The sequence below is a fragment of the Cryptotermes secundus genome, unplaced genomic scaffold (assembly GCF_002891405.2).
Source record: "Cryptotermes secundus unplaced genomic scaffold, Csec_1.0 scaffold991, whole genome shotgun sequence".
NCBI classification, from domain to species: domain Eukaryota; kingdom Metazoa; phylum Arthropoda; class Insecta; order Blattodea; family Kalotermitidae; genus Cryptotermes; species Cryptotermes secundus.
The window spans coordinates 183,665-202,192 of NW_019722444.1; the positions used below are offsets into that span (position 1 = coordinate 183,665).

The 18,528-nt window shown below is 38.9% G+C and overlaps 1 protein-coding gene across 4 annotated transcripts in view; it reads right to left on the bottom strand.

Annotated features, from left to right (window-relative positions):
* Window positions 1-501: 501 nt before the first annotated feature.
* LOC111861514 (centrosomal protein of 162 kDa) overlaps window positions 502-18,528 on the bottom strand; it is an 81,767-nt gene continuing 63,740 nt past the window's right edge. For 2 of the 4 annotated variants that reach the window (XM_023846162.2, XM_023846160.2), the window contains 4 exons: window positions 14,625-14,824; window positions 13,320-13,471; window positions 10,705-10,819; window positions 3,511-5,211 (listed from right to left, as the gene is read on the bottom strand). In XM_023846162.2, coding sequence (XP_023701930.1) covers window positions 4,921-5,211; window positions 10,705-10,819; window positions 13,320-13,471; window positions 14,625-14,824 — 758 coding nt within the window. In that variant the 3' untranslated portion in view covers window positions 3,511-4,920. Of the gene's footprint in view, window positions 1,886-3,510; window positions 5,212-10,704; window positions 10,820-13,319; window positions 13,472-14,624; window positions 14,825-17,011; window positions 17,088-18,528 lie in introns of those variants that run through there. The other 2 variants (XM_023846161.2, XM_023846163.2) reach the window with 2 other exon arrangements.

Genomic DNA, 18,528 nt, shown 5'->3' on the forward strand with positions numbered 1-18,528 from the left:
AAAGGAATGGATATAGGATATTGGTAGGAAAGCCAGGAGGAAAGAGCAAGATGTACGTGGGTGGGCAATATTAAAATGAATCTTAGAGGGATAGGATGGTATGGATTGGATTGATCTGGCTCAGGATAGGGACCAGTGGATATGAGCATGGTAATGAACCTTCGGGCTCCATAACATGCTGGGAACCTCTTGAGTAGCTGCACAATTGGCAGCTTCTCAAGAAGGGCTCAGCTCCATGAGTGAGTGAGTGACATAAATACATGATCAAGTAAAAAAAAAAAAAAAAAAGAAGAAAAAAGAAGTAAAGTTATTCCTGCGCCAGGCCACGAAGGCCCATAGGGTTGTGAGACGTTGAGGGTCCCACATTATCTAGACAATCAGCTCAAAGATGGCGGTAAGGTTGTCAGCCTTACGCGCTGGCCGCGCCTTACTCCCCAGGACAATTATTTAATTAATTCCTGGTACTCATTTCTGTTAGAGGCTGAGTAAACCCCAGGGCCTAGTGCGGCTGGAAGGATTAGGTCAACTGAAAAAAATCCAATGACCTCATCAGGATTAAGCATAGTATTCAAGAAATGTAATCTATATTTGATTAGGCAACAACTCTCCAAAAATCTTCAATATTTAGTTCGACAGTTTTAGAAACACTGTATAATTAAGGTGAAAATAAATTAAACCCAGGTTAAACACAGACTGAAATGGACTATGAATATACTTCAGAATTCCATTAAAGTGGTATTTTCACTTGGCTCACAAATGCATTAGTGTGGCTCCCAAGAATATTTTCAATTTCTACAAAGCATCCTCTTAAATTGAACATGTCTATAATGTAATGGAAGTATAATTTTGTTATGCACAAGAAAACCATCTATAATAATAAAATGGAACTGGGCCATGATACTTTAACACCAATTAACACATTCACTATCAAAGTACAACTATTCCAGTAATCAATACAAAAAATATAATTCATGGCAAATGCTTCATACCACAAATCCTGCCATTAATATATTCTTAGAATTTTGACTTTGTCACTGTAAGGATTCTTACAGCTTGGCAAGGACAATGTCTCTTTAACTGTATTGGTCACTTGTATCCATAAACCTTCTTCTTTATCCAGTAGATTGGAACTATCAGGGAAAGTACAGGTGGAGCAGTGAAATGGGCAATTCTAAAACCCAGTTTTCTAGTTACAAGGGTGGTGGTAGTGGGGATTGCTTCACCCAACATCCTCTTGTCCACATGATGCTATTTAACCATGGAACAGTGGAGTCATTAAATTCCCATCTTACAAGGTACAGACAATGCAAGAATTAACACCTTGGTAACTCCTTACCCATAAAATCTGTCAAGAAATGGTGACTTAAATGGGCTATGGCTATGACTTTATTCACAATCTATGGGCATCCAATGAGCCTCACTTTTATCTACATGGATTTGTGAATAAACAAAATTTTCATTATTGATCAGAAGAAAACACTTCCTAACTGCAGAGTGACCAGGTAACAATGAGGGGTGAAATTTATTTCACTGCATTACTGGCCCATAATTTGTTTAAGATGGTAATGGGAAGGAAACTGTGACATCATGACTGGGTAGGCCATCTCGTTTCAACTAGATGGCTCAAATTCAGATGTGCCAGGGCGTCAAACGGCACTATATGACTGCCTTCTCATATCATCGTCTCCAGGAATGCTAACATTCCTTGGCGTCCAACATCCCCAGAGCTTCCAGAAAGCAACTATTTTTTATGGGCGCACTTAAAATGCAAAGTGTACACTCACTGCCCATATCACATTGAAGAGTTGAAAGCAATAACTCATGAAAAAATTGCAGGAATTCCTATGGAGCTGCTACACCATGTCATGGGAAACGTGTGGAATGCCTGTGAATAGATGAAAGTCACTTTAAATGATACCATCTTCAGGAAATAAATGGCATGCTATGTGCTTTACTTGTAATCTGGCAGAAACAATTTCCTTATTTAATTACTGAGTTTTTAAAGTCACCCACTTGCCTACCCCACCCTATATATACACTTAAATTGTAACATTCTTTTAAGATTGATTAGTGCAAAATATTAATATACACTGCTGACGAAACACATCAATGAAATGTTGCTGGAATGTTTGCTCAAATGTTAAGGTATTACTATTATTCTAATTAGTGACTGTAAAACAAATAACAATTAAATGGGTTATAAAAGGGTTATAATATTTTTCATATGCATCATTGAGAGTGTCGAAGATGGTCCAAATTTTCCATAGTCGGTCATAACTGTCGGTATTCCTGTCAGTTTCTGTAATGTTGTCTGCAAAATGAAGAAAAGGAACGTGTAGAAAACGGTCGCGTTTCATTGTGCTAGAGTAGAAAGGCGTGGCAAATTGTTCTGCAATCAACCAGTAGTCCTTTAGTCTGTCTCTAATGTCATGTCCCATTTGAATGATTATTCCTAGAAACAGAAACATCTCGGAATCGGTCACGTCAGGCCGCGGAGAAGGTCCGTCTTGAAGTTTGTCTAGGTACTGGTGGTAGTACCTATTCGTCTCTTCCACCAGCAGATGGATAATCCCTGCGAAGTAGAGCATGAAAATGCAGAAAGGGGTGGAATCCTTATTTACGTGTGGAGCTTCATTGATATTTTACCCCACAGCTCCACCGGAATAATTATTCACACGCCTCCTGCCATGCTGGTGTGGTGGTCCCCAGGTTGCTGACGAAGATGATGGGTCTTCGTCGGCTTCAATTTCTGAATCTCTTTCTTCCTTGCCTCTCTCTGAGACGTCTGTAGCACAGTCAGAATCTGTATCATTGAGCAGCTGCCTCTCAATTTCATCTTCTTCCAAGCGAAACAAGGCCATGGTGGATGTCTTATTCACTACACAACGTGCTACGCCTGGAAGTTCTGGCAGTACTGTTTCTACAGTTCGGAGAACAGTATTGCTGTGTGGCTCATCTCAGATATAAACAGTCTGGTGTGTCAAGGACAGAATACGATAGCTTTGTCCACACTTGTGTATACAGAATGGGTCTAGTCACTTGGAATGTGCTTTATAAACATAACCTTCCAACCCACTTGCCAGATAAGATGGTACGAGAGTACGAATGATGTCAGCAGCAGGAATTTGTACAGCAGAAACATTTTGTGCAGAAACTGTATGCATATTTGTGGACATGTTCGAAATTGAGGGAAATTTTTTTGGAATCAGTGTAACAATTTTTACAGATTCTAAAATCTGTAAATTATAATATCTGATTCTATATTCTTTCTAGATAAAAGCAGCGTTTATTTCGTTAGTTTATCACAAAAATTGCAGAAATCACAGCATTTTCAGTAACATGATTATAATTTTTATTACTCTACAACTCCGGCCCGTGGCCATTACCGGAATTTAAATGGCCCGTCTCTTAAAGGTTAAACCCCATAATTTCCTCATAACTTACACTTGAAAGCCATACAGAACACAGTTTTTCAGTTACATTTAAGTATTATAAATTATGTATTGTAAGCAACAATACTCACGTTCCCATTTATTATTATTATTTTCATTAGAATGATGAAATTTGAGAATATGGGAACTGTTCCCAAAAATCTCTTCTGTTGTGTGACATGTGAGTAAATCACTGCTTTGCAGCAGCTCCCTTGTTTGATGATTTAAAAGCATGTTTGTTATTCCACTGCCTAGCAACGGACAATATTTAAGTAGTCATGTCACAATATGCTGTAAAGGAAAATGACTTCATGCTGCATAATCTACGAAACTTCCCCGTCGTTTCTTCTACAGTTACTGCCAGTATTTATGAAACACATTACTTTACATGCTTATCTTTACTCTTTGAAGTCATTATCAGAAATACAATTATGGAATCTAAAATAATCCTACATACAATTCACTAATAATTTAAAATGTACATTAAACAACAATTATTTCAATCTAATGAACAGAATAAAATATTTGTATTATTTAAACAGTACAATCTTCATAAGCACTGACAGTCACTGATGCAGATAACTGTACATGTACTTCAGTCAGTTAATAATAAAGCATAAACATGACAGGTTAATTTTATGTCAATGACACATCATAATGTCATAAAAGGAGAAGGATTTTTTTAATTTTATTTATAGTTATTGACAATCTGAAATATACATTTCTTTAAGCTAATGTGCTGACTAGTGTGCAGATTTACAGGAGGGAAGGAATGAGGACAAAAATAAACAAGAATATACAAAACATAAAATGGAAAAGAATATTACAGATCTAAGTTTCTCATTTGAAGGAAGGTTCCTATTTCTTCTTTACTTTGGAACTAAACTTGTGTAAATTCTGCAACCTCTGCAAAGAAGGGTTATGGTTTGTGAATCACTGCAATGAGTTTTCAGTTATTTACACGTCAAGCAACAGAAATGTTAATTATCTGACCGTCATTTTGTCTTATCAATAACAATTTAAAATGAGTATGACAGAATTTTAACTTTGCAACTAAAAGTAATTTTTGTCAATACAAAGATGACAATACTGGATGGCAGTAGTGTTTCTTTATTTCATGGCGTGGTCTCCTGGGTTGTGATACTCTGTAGTCTGGTGGGTGGTGACCACCTTCATACTACATGCTGCCATAACCCTGAAGACAAAACAAAATCTTCACCAATGAGAAGACCTCAAATCTCACATACATATCCCTTTGTTGTGTGATTATTTAAACAGCTAATTTTTAATACTCATACATTCAAACAAATCTGGGCAATCAGTGGTCTTGTCCTTTCATCTTTAAAAATGTTTTCATGACCCTAACCATGTCCATCCCCAGTTAGTTTGGATAATTAATCGTCTACACTGGTAAGGGAAGAGAAGAAGATAAATATGGAGGGGAGAGAGCAAAATTCGTACCTAACTTATATTAAATATAGATACAGCTTCAGTCAGGTGCAAGTTGAACAGTGCTACCAGACTTTTGGTGCCTATTAAATTCTCGAAGTGTCTCAAGAATACGGTCCATCTCAGCACGGTATAAGCAAAGCTGGCGATTCTTGTCAAGCAGCTTCTCCTTCATAGTTGTAGCACTTCTATTATCCCCTGTAACTGCGCGTTGCTCTGTGTTGCGTCGGAGCAGGTCACGCACCATTGCTTGTAGCTTCTGTTCACGAGCTTCATGTCTACGCTCTAGTTCAGACAATTTCTCTTGCAGCCCTTCATACTGAAGCATCTCCTGCACAACAGTAAAAAACTGCAACAGTTAACTGCCTACTGTCTGTGTGGCTTTCTCTAAGGGAAGGCCACAGATTCAAAGTAACTGATCTCAGGTTTCAGACAGCTCACTCTTGATGTCAATCAACAGTGACTCAAGGTGTCTGAGAACAAGGCACTGAGGGGAATATTTAGATCTACAAAGAGGAACTGACAGATGCACAGAGAAATTATATCATGAGGAGTTTCTGTTCACCTACTACTGTTAAGGTAACTAAATCAAGATTGATGATATGGACATGACATATAATATACAAGGGAGAAATCATGAATGACTAGTAAATTTCTGTTGGAAAATCTCAATAAATGAGACCATTCGACAGATTTTAACCTTTAATGTATGGACTTTTAAACTGCCAGCAGCCCTGTACGGCTGGAATTTAAATCACCCTAATTAATTATCATTGCAAACTTTCAGAAAAAAATGCATATTTTCCGTTCTATGCAACATAGAAATATGAACTAAAAAGAACCTGAAAGACAAAATTTTCTACATATACATAAAAGAGCAAGTTCTACAAATGAAAATTAACTGTGAATATTTTCTCATGAAATGCAAAATATAATCTTTATTAAATATGTTATGAAATTCGGATTTACCCATTGTTTTTCCTTCAACCTTGATTCATGGCGATATTGTAAATATAATCACACTATATACAATATTTTGTTCAGACTGTATGTGAGTTTGAACTGTGTCACTTCACAGTTTACGATAACTCACACTCTGATGCATGTGTGCCACTTCTTGAAGCAGTCCACCACACATAGTGCAACGTCACACTTTTTACAGTAGTAGAGCGTGCTTCTGCGCTTCTTATTCTGAGAATAAATATGTCTTTGTTTTCCTTTGGTTGGCCAGTGTTGTGAATGTTTCACCTCCAGTCGACTCAGTTGGGCCCCAGATGAACTTTGCCTCCCCCAAGAAATGCCACTGACCGTGAGATTCGCCTCATGTGACTGACGAAGCAAATCCCGCACCAATATTTCGCGGAACTTTTTGTGTGTCATTTTTCCAACACATGACTTGTGTAATAGATATGCATTTAGAATAGTCATATCTAGAAGGTGGAAAAACAATTTCTTTGTCCACTTCCATGTCCTCCTAGCAATGCCATAACTGCTTACCATCCTGTCAGATTTATCAACAAAGCCCATGTATGCATTATAGTCTTCAATTACATGGGGTTTGACAGCATGGCCAGATTCATCAGAACATACACATCACGCTTGTCTTTCCAACAAACAACACTTAGATGCCCCTTGACTCTTGTAACAATATCCCCTTTTTTCAATTTCACTGACTTCGGCCGAATTTCTTGTGGCATTCCACGCCTATCATTGCGAACGGTGCCACATTAATTTATTTTCCTGTCTAAAAGATCGTCAAATAAAGCAGGAGAACTGAAATAATTGTCCATGTAAATTTTGTGTCCCAAGCCTCCTACTCTACGAATTAGCTGGAGAACAATGCCATGTGTTGATGTAATTTCTTCTGCTGCAAGTTGCCTTTGTTTGCCCAAATAAACTGTCACGTCATAAGTATACCCCCAAAAATCGCAAACACTATGACTTCATCAAGAGCAAGACATTCTGCTGGATTGTAAAGTCCACAAAATTTGTTGTTGAGATTGTCAAAAATTTTTCTAACTTTCCAGAGCCTATCTATCATACTCTGGGTCATCTCGATTTGGAGGAGCTTCATTATTTTCAAAATGTAGGAATCTCAAAATATGGAAGAAATGGTCTCGTACCATGGTGTTATGGTAGAATGGAGTGTAGTATTGCTCATCTCTTGACCAATAATCTTTGAGGGTGTCCCGTTGATCATGGCCCATTTGAATAATTATTGCCAAAAAGTTATATATCTTCAATTGTAACATCAGGCGGTTGAACAGAAGGGCCTGGAGCATCTTGGCATGCCATAAATTGGTGGAAATATCTGTTAGTTTCTTGTAACAAGATTTGGAATATTTGTTGGAAAAACAGAATGAAAATGGAAAAAGGAGATGACTGCATTTATATTGGGAGCAGCTGATCTGTTGATTCCACTCGGAGGACCAGTGAAGTCTAGTACCTTCGGCGAATCCCTGGGTCTTCTATCACGAAACCTAATTTCTGTTTCCTCTGCCTCGTTGTCTGATGATGATGATGACAACAACAACAACATATTTGCTCGAGGTTGAATGGAATCATTGATATCTTCTAACTCTTCTTCAGATTCCTCTTCCATCAATATTTCCTCCAGTTCTTCTGCATCGAGAAGTTTGGAATATCGGGCACGTTTTTGAGGTTCCATCTTGGGGGAGGGGGCATTTCCAGCAAAATCGAATAAATTATGTTGATTGACAAAAACTCGCAAAATAGTGATGCAAAGTAACTGTAATAGTATGGTACAATAGGCCAGAAGTGGCAGCAGTACAAGGGACTTAGTCCCACCCCACTAGCAATAAAAAATAATAATTGTAATAGTACTTGAAAAGGTGCCAGTCCGACTCTGATATGGAAAGTCACAGTGACGAAGATACCTTTTACTCACAAAGTAATACTGGCTCAGTGGGTTTATACCTCTTCTGAGACACAAAATAATATAAAAAGAAATATATGACAGTCTGACACTAACTTTTTAAGTGAAAAAGAAATATTACACAATCCAACACTGACTTCCTAACTGATAATTCGCCACTGAAAACCAATCCTTGAATATGTCACACTTCCTTGAAAGCTCTGGAAGCACTGATCTGCAAGCACCGACAAATATTTCCTCTTCAGTTCTCAGAACAAAGCTGGGCTATATTAGGCTGATCAGGTCATAAACAGTCATGTATAAACATAAATAGTTTCAAAACCAGGACCGAGATAAACGATTTCTTTGTTCAGAGCTGAGGAATGAACCACTGACATGACCTCACGTAGGTTTGTTTTTGTTTCAAACCCAAGGTCAAACTGTCAGCACTCCCAAAGAGTGCACGTGTCCTGCGTCACATATATGTGCCATTCGGCCAACTCCGGTTGCTGCTTGCGTCATATATGTCATTCGGACGTTAAAGGTTAACACAGATGGGGAAATAATGTTAAACGGATCTGAGTGAAATGGGATGTAATGGGGTGGACCGTATTCAACCAGGGTATGTCATCTGTTGTGTAGGCAACCTTGCAGAAAAAAAAAATCTACATACTTCTGTGTTTCCCATCAGTGTACAAATACCAGAAACAAGTTGAAAACAGAATCTACTAACTTTCTGATGATGACATAACAGTCTACATGACTAACCGATGAAGCTACACCCTTATTCTCATAGCGCATGGAGGACAGTCATGGTCCTATGATAGACTCTGCGAACACAGTAATGATTCCTCGGTCTTGTAAAAGCAACAGATATTTACATCAGCTGAGAGTGCATGATGAAATGAAGTTAGTTCCTGCTAACCTGATGCTATAACATTTGCAAAAAAGCTTCCAGGCTGTTCTGTAATAATTAAATAATGATACATGAAGACTTTTCTGTCCAAGACAAAGAAGAAAGAGTTGAAAATCAAACATTCATTGCGCAGTTGTGCTATGCCCTAATGGTTGGATAGCTTGGTGCCTGCACCAGCTAGTCACCAACTAGCAACATACACTGAGATAAATATTGTTATGAACACATGTGCCATGCAGTCTACCTGGTAGATATTTTGTTCAGATTATCAGTGTTCAGCTTGCATGATGACTAGTGAACCATGTCTAAAATATCCTTGGGGTGTTTCATCATCAGATAATGATGCAGACTGTTACATCACTATTAGAAAGTTACTATACCCTATTTTCAATATACAATGAGAACCAAAATTGCCATACCAGTGTTCTGCTGAACACATATGAATGTTCTCCCATAAGGCTGCCTATTTAATGTATGGGTACCCTCAAAGATGTTTCAGACAGACAACAGTATTTAAAAGAATAACATCTTGTGGAACTCTTCCTTCTGTGTATAGAAAACTATTTTCTTTGTTGTCATAATGTTCACAAATTGTCTCTCTCCCATTTCTTCTTTTTAATTTACTGATTATTAATGATGCAAGACATACTGAGGCTTCTGTAGTCATTACTTAGCAGCTTCTGTCAGGAAACAAAATGAAACTTCTAAGTCCTGCATGGGGCAATTTGAGTTTCTTGCACTCCTGCTAGAGAGTGTGAGAATAACTGACGTAGAAACTACCTTCCTGCTATGAACATAACACAATATGAAGTAGCTGAAAGCAAGATCAGTTTACAGACAACTTGTGTCACTGATCCAGTCAGCTCTTTGCTGACAGAAGGGTTTATTCATTCATTCATCAGTAATCTGTCAGACGACAGGTCCATAGTCTCTTCCAAAACAGTTCCTCCACTTAATGCGATCTCAAGCTTTCTCCTTCAATTAAAATATCCTCTTCTGTCCCCAAGGTCATACAACATCTTCTTCTGTCTTCTGGGCACTTCTATCCGCCCCTCTGGTTTGTTTTGTCTCCAGAGGCATACATGGTATCTCTGTTTTTGGAAAGAGACTATCCAGGAAAAGTGATAATGTGGTAGTTTTTCCATTTGCTTTCCACATCGCACTACAACAGCCGTTCAAACCACTCTGGTCATGCCTGCTGCTATATGAACTTGAACCATCTTGAGCATCATTTGCTCTGTGCTTCAAGTCGCTGCTGATGATGCTGCTTCCAGCATCAGTTTAGAAGCGTTTATATGGAATCAGATATACATATCAAATTTTGGAGGTCAAAAATCAGGTATGTGTGGGCCTTAAATTCTGTAGATTGAACTGAGAAAAAAATTTCAATCTGGAATAAAATGTTGATTTTCCACATAACAGCCTTGCTTTGTACAGCAGCGTGAATATTACCTGACCCGTCATTATTATAATGGCTGGCAATGCTAGCATGAATCAACCTGCCAATGAAATCTGTTCCTCTATGCCTCTTTCTTCCAAAAGGACATAGCCCTACAATTTATTTTTTAAATACACTAAATTATGAATTTTCATTGAAAAAAGTGGGTAGTTTACAAATAGTGATATAGTTGGAGAGGGGTGTGGTGGTTCTAGAGAGTCTCATTCCAATTCTCAAAATTTTCCGAAGTTCTCACCTTCAACTGGAAAAGTAATTTTTATACACCTATTATATGTACGTGTACATGTAAAACCCTTCAGACTGACTTTATGGTGGGCTGCAACAATATACCTGAACCGCTAGCCAATTACAGGAGCAGTCACACTCTTTGTAAAGGTCATGGTTGTGAACATCTCATCAATATTTAAGAATCTAAAGAGGTAAAAAGGTGGATAGACACAAATAATACTGGCCATGTTTATCTGTGTTAACAACTGAACAGTAATACTATTTTACTTCTGTCTATATTATCATGAATCAATGGAAGTTTCCCTATCAAATTCCTATATACAGACTCAATCTTCATTAAACTCACTGGTGTCTGCATGCTCCGGAAGTCAGACACTTTCTTCCTGAGATCCATGTTGCTCTTCTCTAAGTGATCTCTTTCTGCTCTTAGCACCTCTATCTCCTCTCGATATTCATCCAACCTGGAAAACAGAAGATACTGTAGCATACAGACCAATTACTAGGTAGTGACTGTGAAACAAACAGGTTCCCATGGCAATAAGGTCATGCGCAACAATAAAGGAACTGATGTAAACATTGTTTTATATGCGGTCTGTGCCAATAGGTTATATAACGAGGACACCAGCTGAGGAGTAGTCAGTTGTAAGTCAGTCTGTGAAGTGACGACTAAGAGGTTGGTGTGAGATGGCCACCAGCCTGGGAATTAGTCAATTGGAGTGAGAGTTTAGTTGTGGGATATTCGCTGGACAGTAATGACATGAGCCCAGAAGCTGAAGAATCTCTGTTGTTAAAATCTGTTACTGGGAACTGACTACTGGAAGCATGTGCTGTAGTGATTTGTAAAGTCGAGAGATTAGCAATAGTGTTATGGTTATTTGCAGTTATGATCTGAAATTGATCAATAAATCCAGTCACTCTAACATGTGACAATATGAATTAGATCACATTACCATGTTTAAGCACTTATCAGATGAATGGGAGGGCATGTCCTCATCGTAACAAGGCCCATAGGGACAGACAAAACAGAAATCCACAGCTGAACTTTAACTAAAAGGAATTGGAATTGTGGCAGTGTAGTTTGATATAAGTACACTGGTGTTCTCCTGAAAAACTGAGCAGTTTCTACTGGACTACAAAGCATCATTTCCTAGAAGACAGCACTCTTTGTGGTAGCCAATGTGGAAATCCCAAATTGAACTTTCTTTAACCTTATCAGGGTATAGATGCAAATATATGTGGACCTTCATTAGGTGGTGTAATTACTTACCACATAAAAATTTAAACTTTCTCTTCTCCTGGGGCACGAGGTAGCATAGTTGGTTGAGGCACTATGCTACAAGCTGGAAGGTTCTAGTCCCAATGAATTAATTGGATTTTTTCAATTGACCTAATCTTTCTGGCCGCACTGTGGCCTTGGGGTCGACTCAGCCTCTAACAGAAATAAGTACCAGGAATATCCTTGAAATGTTCTTGGGGGTAAAGGGCGACCAGTGCGTAAGGCTGACCTCATCGCCATCTATGAGCCGACTGTCTATAAAATGTGGGAGCCTCAACATCTCACAACATTATGGGCCTCCATGGCCTGTTACAGGGATACCTTTACTTTTACTCTCTTCTCCTGAGTTGCACTGGAAAAAAAAAATCCAAGCTAAGAGACAGCAGAGATTGCAGAAAACAGGTCACAGCTGCCTAGGAACGATGTGTTATGATGGAAGTGCTTGAAAAATGCCCCCATCTTTTATAAGATTTCTGCATATGTGCAATATTAACATATTGGTGATGGTGGTGTTTCCTTCCCATTAGTGTTGTAGAATGATTCCACTGCAATCAGTATTAAAGATTGAGTAGGGGAACAGAGTTTAATGACAAGTAAAGGGAATAGTGCCATCAATCCCGCAAACACAGAGGCCCAAAAAATGTATACACACTGTTCTGCCGCAATTCTCTTTCACTTTCCTGCCATTCAATAAGGTGCTGCTGGCATTTATGTGACTAGCACCATCTTTTGTGAGAATATCACACTACATGCCATACATTACATTTTGGTCCAACTTTGTGGCTGTGTCCACTTGTATTAAAGTGAATGTAAGTGGTCCGACAATAAAGTTCGTGAACTTGTTGCAGTAATTGCTTAATATCACTATGCTCACCTTCAAAGTACTCACCTTAGGAAGCTATGCACAGATGACAGCGCCTAGTCCCCCCTTCAAAATAATTTTGGAACTGACTTTGTGGAATGGCCTTCAGAGCTGCTCTTGTATTACTCCTGATGTCATCAATGTCATCAAAATGCCTTCCTTTCAATATTTCCTTTATCTTCAAGAACAGGAAAAAAGCCACTGGGGGGCTAGATCCTCTGAATAGGGAGGGTGTTCTAGCACAATTATTTGTTTACTAGGTAAAAACTCCCTCACAGACAGTGCTTTAATTCAAGCTCTGATATTCCTGAGACTGCACACCAAAACACACTCAGACAATAACAAATGCCACTCAGAAAGAGACTGCCATAGATCAATAACAACAAAGTTGTCAAACCATACCATACTGAGGTTTCTGTCCACTGCTGCCACAGCAAGCACAAGGTGGCGAGTTCACGAACTTTATTGTCACCTCGTATATTTTTTTGGGCCCTTTCGTATAAAGAGGGGAAAAGCAGTGTAGTAAATAAAATATTTCTGATGTTAAATAGCTGATTTTGAAACCAATTTAAGGTCATCAAATAATAAAATCGAAGACACAATCCTGCAGACGATGAGTCAAAGTCTGAAAATTTTTCCATAATAGGTTTTGGTATTGGTCACATAAATTTCTTTATGCTTTACTTAATGAGTCTGCCAATAAATTGGACTATATAGCATCAAAGGGCCAACTTGCTCAGTAGTGGCAAGATGCCTTTGGGTTATACTGGTATTACTAAGAGAGTCAGCCTCCAGAGATGCCATGGTGTGCCTTTATACTCACTGCTTAAGCTGATCCTTCAGGTGACTAATAATTATCTGCTGTGTGCTGAGTTGGCCCTGAAGGTCAGCAATGCGAGAATTGGAATGTCGCGCCATGTGATCCGAGATGAGACGGCCCATTTCTGCTTCGTGCTGCTTTTGCAGCAAGTTCAGCTGCAACAGACATAATGACATGTGGTTAAAACAGTGTTAAAGGAAAATGCACCAGATGAAAGTAAGCGGTCAGCCTTATACTCCAGCTGCTTACCCCTGGGAAAAACCCCTATTATTCACTGGACAGGAGCCTGGGTGAGCTTGGATCCAGACTGGGCAAGATGAAGAGAAAAATACCCCCAACCAGGAAGCAAACCCCAATTGTCCAATTTACAAACTAAGCACTTTACTGGATGTGCTTATCACTGGCTCATGAGGTTCACACAGATAATGTAAATGCACAGCACTCAATTCAGTACACTCCGATACAGTACAGCAGGGTGAAGTACTATTCTGTCACTAATGTAGACTGAGAAAAACTATGAAAAACCTTAGTCAGGACTGGCAGTAATCTAGTCAAGATTCAACCTGGCCATTTCACAAACGCAGGTCTGGAGAAGAACTATGACACATTTCACAGTAGGCTAGAAAACACAAGATGTATGTACTCCTTTTACCTGCTGTGGAGGTGGGTTAGAATACCTCCATCATAGCCCTGCGAGTCATAGAAGGCAACAAAAGGGAACCCAGTGCCTGGGGGACATAGATACAGAGACCTAGTCCTCCAGGTTGGGGTTGGACTCAAGGCTGACAAACTTGTTCTATAAAAAAGTTACTGTTGCAAAATCCAAAGAAGGGAGAACAGGATGCAATCTGGCACAATCTTCTAAGGAAGGCTATGGCTCAAAAAGGACTATTTTGCCAATGGTGATCATGATGTATTCCTTTTATTTATATACTTATAGTTTATTTAGCAATGCTGTCAGTAGCTCAGACTATACAGTGTCACATTATATGAAAATTATAGGATAATGAATTGGAAAGGATGAAGAAAGAAGTGAGTGTGGTCTAATTTGAGTTTCTATGTTTCCCTGGAAACACTGAAAAAACAACAAATAACCTCAGTCACACTAGTCAATGTCTTGGCAAAGATTTGAAACAAGCAACTCCTGCATACAAGTCAAACCACTGCCACTTGAGCTAACTTGCTCAGTAAGTTATATATGTGAATATTCTTCTGAAGTGTAGTATGTTTACAGTAAGAGCTCAAAAACAGTATTTGGAAATGTTATAGTCTGTATTCAGTAGTGCAGAGACTGGAACTGGTACTCACATCTTGCAGACGTTTTGTCTGGAGACTACGGTAATCTTCCTCAAGACGCAACAGCTCCTCTCGCAACATACCATTCTCTTGCTCCAGTCTCTCTACACCTTCCTTCTGACCAGGAATGGATGGCTCAAACTGCGCTGGGTCATACACTTTATTTCCTGACCACTGACTGGTTTCACTCACTTGTTCTTGCTTTGCTGCCCCTACAACATGTCAAGGTCAGATTTTCTAGGGTGATGCTAGAGCAATGAATGAAGAATTTGCAAGATTTCAAGACTCAAGAGAACAAGAATTTTTTCTACTACACCGAATTTTTCTCCATAGTAGTCACAATCCTAATGCTAGCTACTTTTCACATTGTACTGAGGTATACTACTTAACCCTTTGACATCAGATTATTTTTAATAAAAATTGTGATAAATCACTGTATTTAAAGAAAATCAGTTTTAGGGCCATGTCCTTTATCACCACAGGCAGAAATTGGGAGGGACAGAGGGGGAAAAAAAAAGAGATTTTGTTGACAAGTAGATTCTTGTACACTGGACAATTTGCATGCTACTGCATGAAGCAAAAGCAATTATCTGAAAATTCTCAGTCTGAGACCTAGAAATCAATGTCCATACCAACGGCTAGTTTTTATTCAGTCCCAGTTTTGATCTCTGGCAGTGTTACTGATGTTTCAGAGTTACATGCTGCTCCACTTTTCAGGCCAAACAGAGAGTAGTGTGGGTGAGTGTTAATGTATATATATTGTGACATGTCGCGCTAGCTGGATGCCCTCCCCCCTGGGAGCTGACGCGCTGAGCGGAGCCGAAGTTAGCCGAGTCCCAGCATCCTGGTAGCTATGCAACGCGAGTCAACAGCGGTGACATCACCAAGGGATACCGCGGTTGCTAGGCAGCAGTAAACAACTCCGGACAGCATTGCTAGCAACATGGCACCAGACAACAATGATGCCTATTACGTGGCCGTATTCTGTGTTGTCCGGAACGAGGCTACATAAGGAGCAGCGAAGGCTATTCACAGTCAGTTCTCAAGGCAGCTACCTACGAGTTAGTTCCGATTTAGTTCTGAGCAAGCGTACGAGTCAGAGTGTGTGATCAACAGTTCTCCATTTAGCCAGCGGAGAGTGACAAGTTAGCCAGCAAGCAGTCAGTTGTATTCTGGCGTTTGCAGTGTAGTATTTGTGATACTGCAGATAGCAGTAATTGTGGATCTGTAAATTGTGTGATTGTAAGAGTGAATGTGAAATAAAATTCGCTATATCAAACAAGGCGTGAAGTTATTTGTCGCGTTATATACACCAACACATGATAATATGTTTCTGGTGGTTCCTTATGGTGATCTGGTGTATTCATGGCCATGAAAAGAGCAATTCAATAATTTTCTCTGTCCACTGTCCCTGTTGGTCTGGAATGGGCACTAGTCCCACCTTCTCCCCTGTAGGTCTGTTGGAACAAATACCTATAATATGCACGAACACTCATCCACTCTGCTGACTTCTACACTGAGGATGGAGACAGCATGCAGTATGTCTAAAATGTCAGCAACAGTATCCACATTCACATGGTGCAAAGCCCCATGAGCAGAATAAAAATCTCTAAAACACCTAAACTGCATCTCTGCAGACTTCCTGTGGTAATACACTAATTAACTGTTACCCTGTTACAAACGGGTATCGCATGAAACAGAATTATAGAAACTTCCTTGCTTGGTGACCAATAGGAGGCCTGCATTTTGCTGATATGTAACCAATATCTGTTTACATTCTCTCCACAATCATTATGAAATGTATGTAACAATGCACCTGACTTCGGTGGGATGTAGAAGGTATTTTAGCTTCTTGTCCCTTTGAACAAAGACACAATGCTTTCGAATCCACAGCCAGTGAAAGCAGTAAAAAATAAGCTTACATTCTTTCACAATAGGTTACATACATTTTTGCATGCTGTACAATTTGCAGCAGGCTCTACAAATAAAAGTACTTGGGGGAAGGGGGTTGGCATGTAGGTCCGGGTCAAAATAAACAGTCATAAATTATTGGGCCATTCTTGTCCTTCCTGTCTGTAACCTACTGATAGCTTTGCCATTTTAAACTCAGAACTGAAAGACAAACAGCTCAGAAAATACACACAGTTTCAGAGGCTGAGGATCTTGTCTCAATTTCTTCATGTTAATATTGTGACATGTTGCACAATGGAGGTTTTCATACTAAGTGCCAAGGTTGCGTTACAGAATTCAGAAAAATACTGTGGTACCACTGTGCCTCCACTGCAGCCTGAGTCTTTAAAGGAACAGAATTTACAGGGATGGAAAGATACCAGACGGAAGTTTCATGCTGGCTACAAAAGGCTGCATGACAAAAGGGCAATATATCTGAATATATTTACCTTAGTGTCCAACTTCTTTCTGCCTGGCTTCTATAAATTTTGGCTGCTCCTAGGAGTTTCAGACATTTTTCCATCCCTGAGAATGAATGAGTGTGATTACCCTTTAGGATTTCAGTAACCTAGTTGTTCATCCTTACTATTAAAGCACACCGTCAATAATGCAACAATAATTTTTAAATATAAAAGACATCTAAAATATGTTTCTCACTAAAAGTGTAATTTTTATACTTTACGATGTTGTTTAAATCATAAAATGTCATTAAGACACTAAAAGTATAACCTATACACTAAAAGTGATTATCATATTATTAAAATGTCTCTAGTTTTACATATATATGTTTCTTCTCAAATTTACAACATGTTTTGACCGCATATGGGCCATAATCAGACAATTTTTTTTTGTTTTTGGGGAGACCACTGCACTGTTCACTTGTCTATCGTGCTCCCATGCACATTGTTTTGTTGTTTATTTCATGACTAGAATGCTGTCATTGTATTCTTTTGCAGCTATCACAGTTTTTGTGTGTTGTATTTCTCCTGTATATTTGTGCGGTCTTCCTGTATACACTGCAGTGGTCTCCCCAGAAACAAAGAAATTGCCTGATGATGGCCCATATGCAGCTGAAACACGTAAATTGAGCAGAAACATATGTATGTAAAACTACAGACATTTTAATAATATGATAATCACTTTTAGTGTCTTAATGACATTTATGATTTTTAATAACATTGTTGAGTATTAAAGTTACACTTTTAGTGAGAAACATATTTTATATGTGCTTTATATTTTAAAATTATTGTTGCATTATTGATGGTGTGCTTTAACAGTAAGGATAATACCTCAATGCAACAGGATGCTGAAATATAATACTAGTCATTCAGTTTTGATAAGTGGGTGCTACAATAAAATTACTACACATTTCATCCAAGTGCTTACTTCACTGAAAACCCTATTGTATATTTATCTCTTCACTTGGGTGTGTGTGTGTGTGTGTTATTTTATGATGCTGTAAGTATCTAAGACAAATGGCATTGAAGAGTTCTACCCGGTGGAATATACTGCAGTGCAGTCTGCTGAAAAGCAACCAGTGTTTTGAAGGAATAATCAATTTCTTGCTTGGCTTATTCCTTGACCTTGGAGATGGAGGCACTTGCTACAAAATGTCGGTTGACTTTCAATGGACTAAAAGGTACTATACATAGGTCAGATAAAAAGTAGTGGCAACGCCTCTATAGTTATGAAATGACTTTATTACCTGAGGTAAACACACTTACATTCCTTCAATATAATTGCCCCCCATGTGTACCACCTTCTGCAGATTTGTGGAAGGCGTCGTACACCATCAGCGCATCCACTTCTGTTGATGTCCAGCAGTGACCGCCCTACAGCACGAATAATCTCCTCTCTTGTGTTGTAACGTGTCCCTCGCAGTGGTTCTTTCATTTTGGTAAAGAGATCATAATCACACGGACTCATATCAGGTGAGTATGGCGGATGTTGCAGTATCTCCCATCGC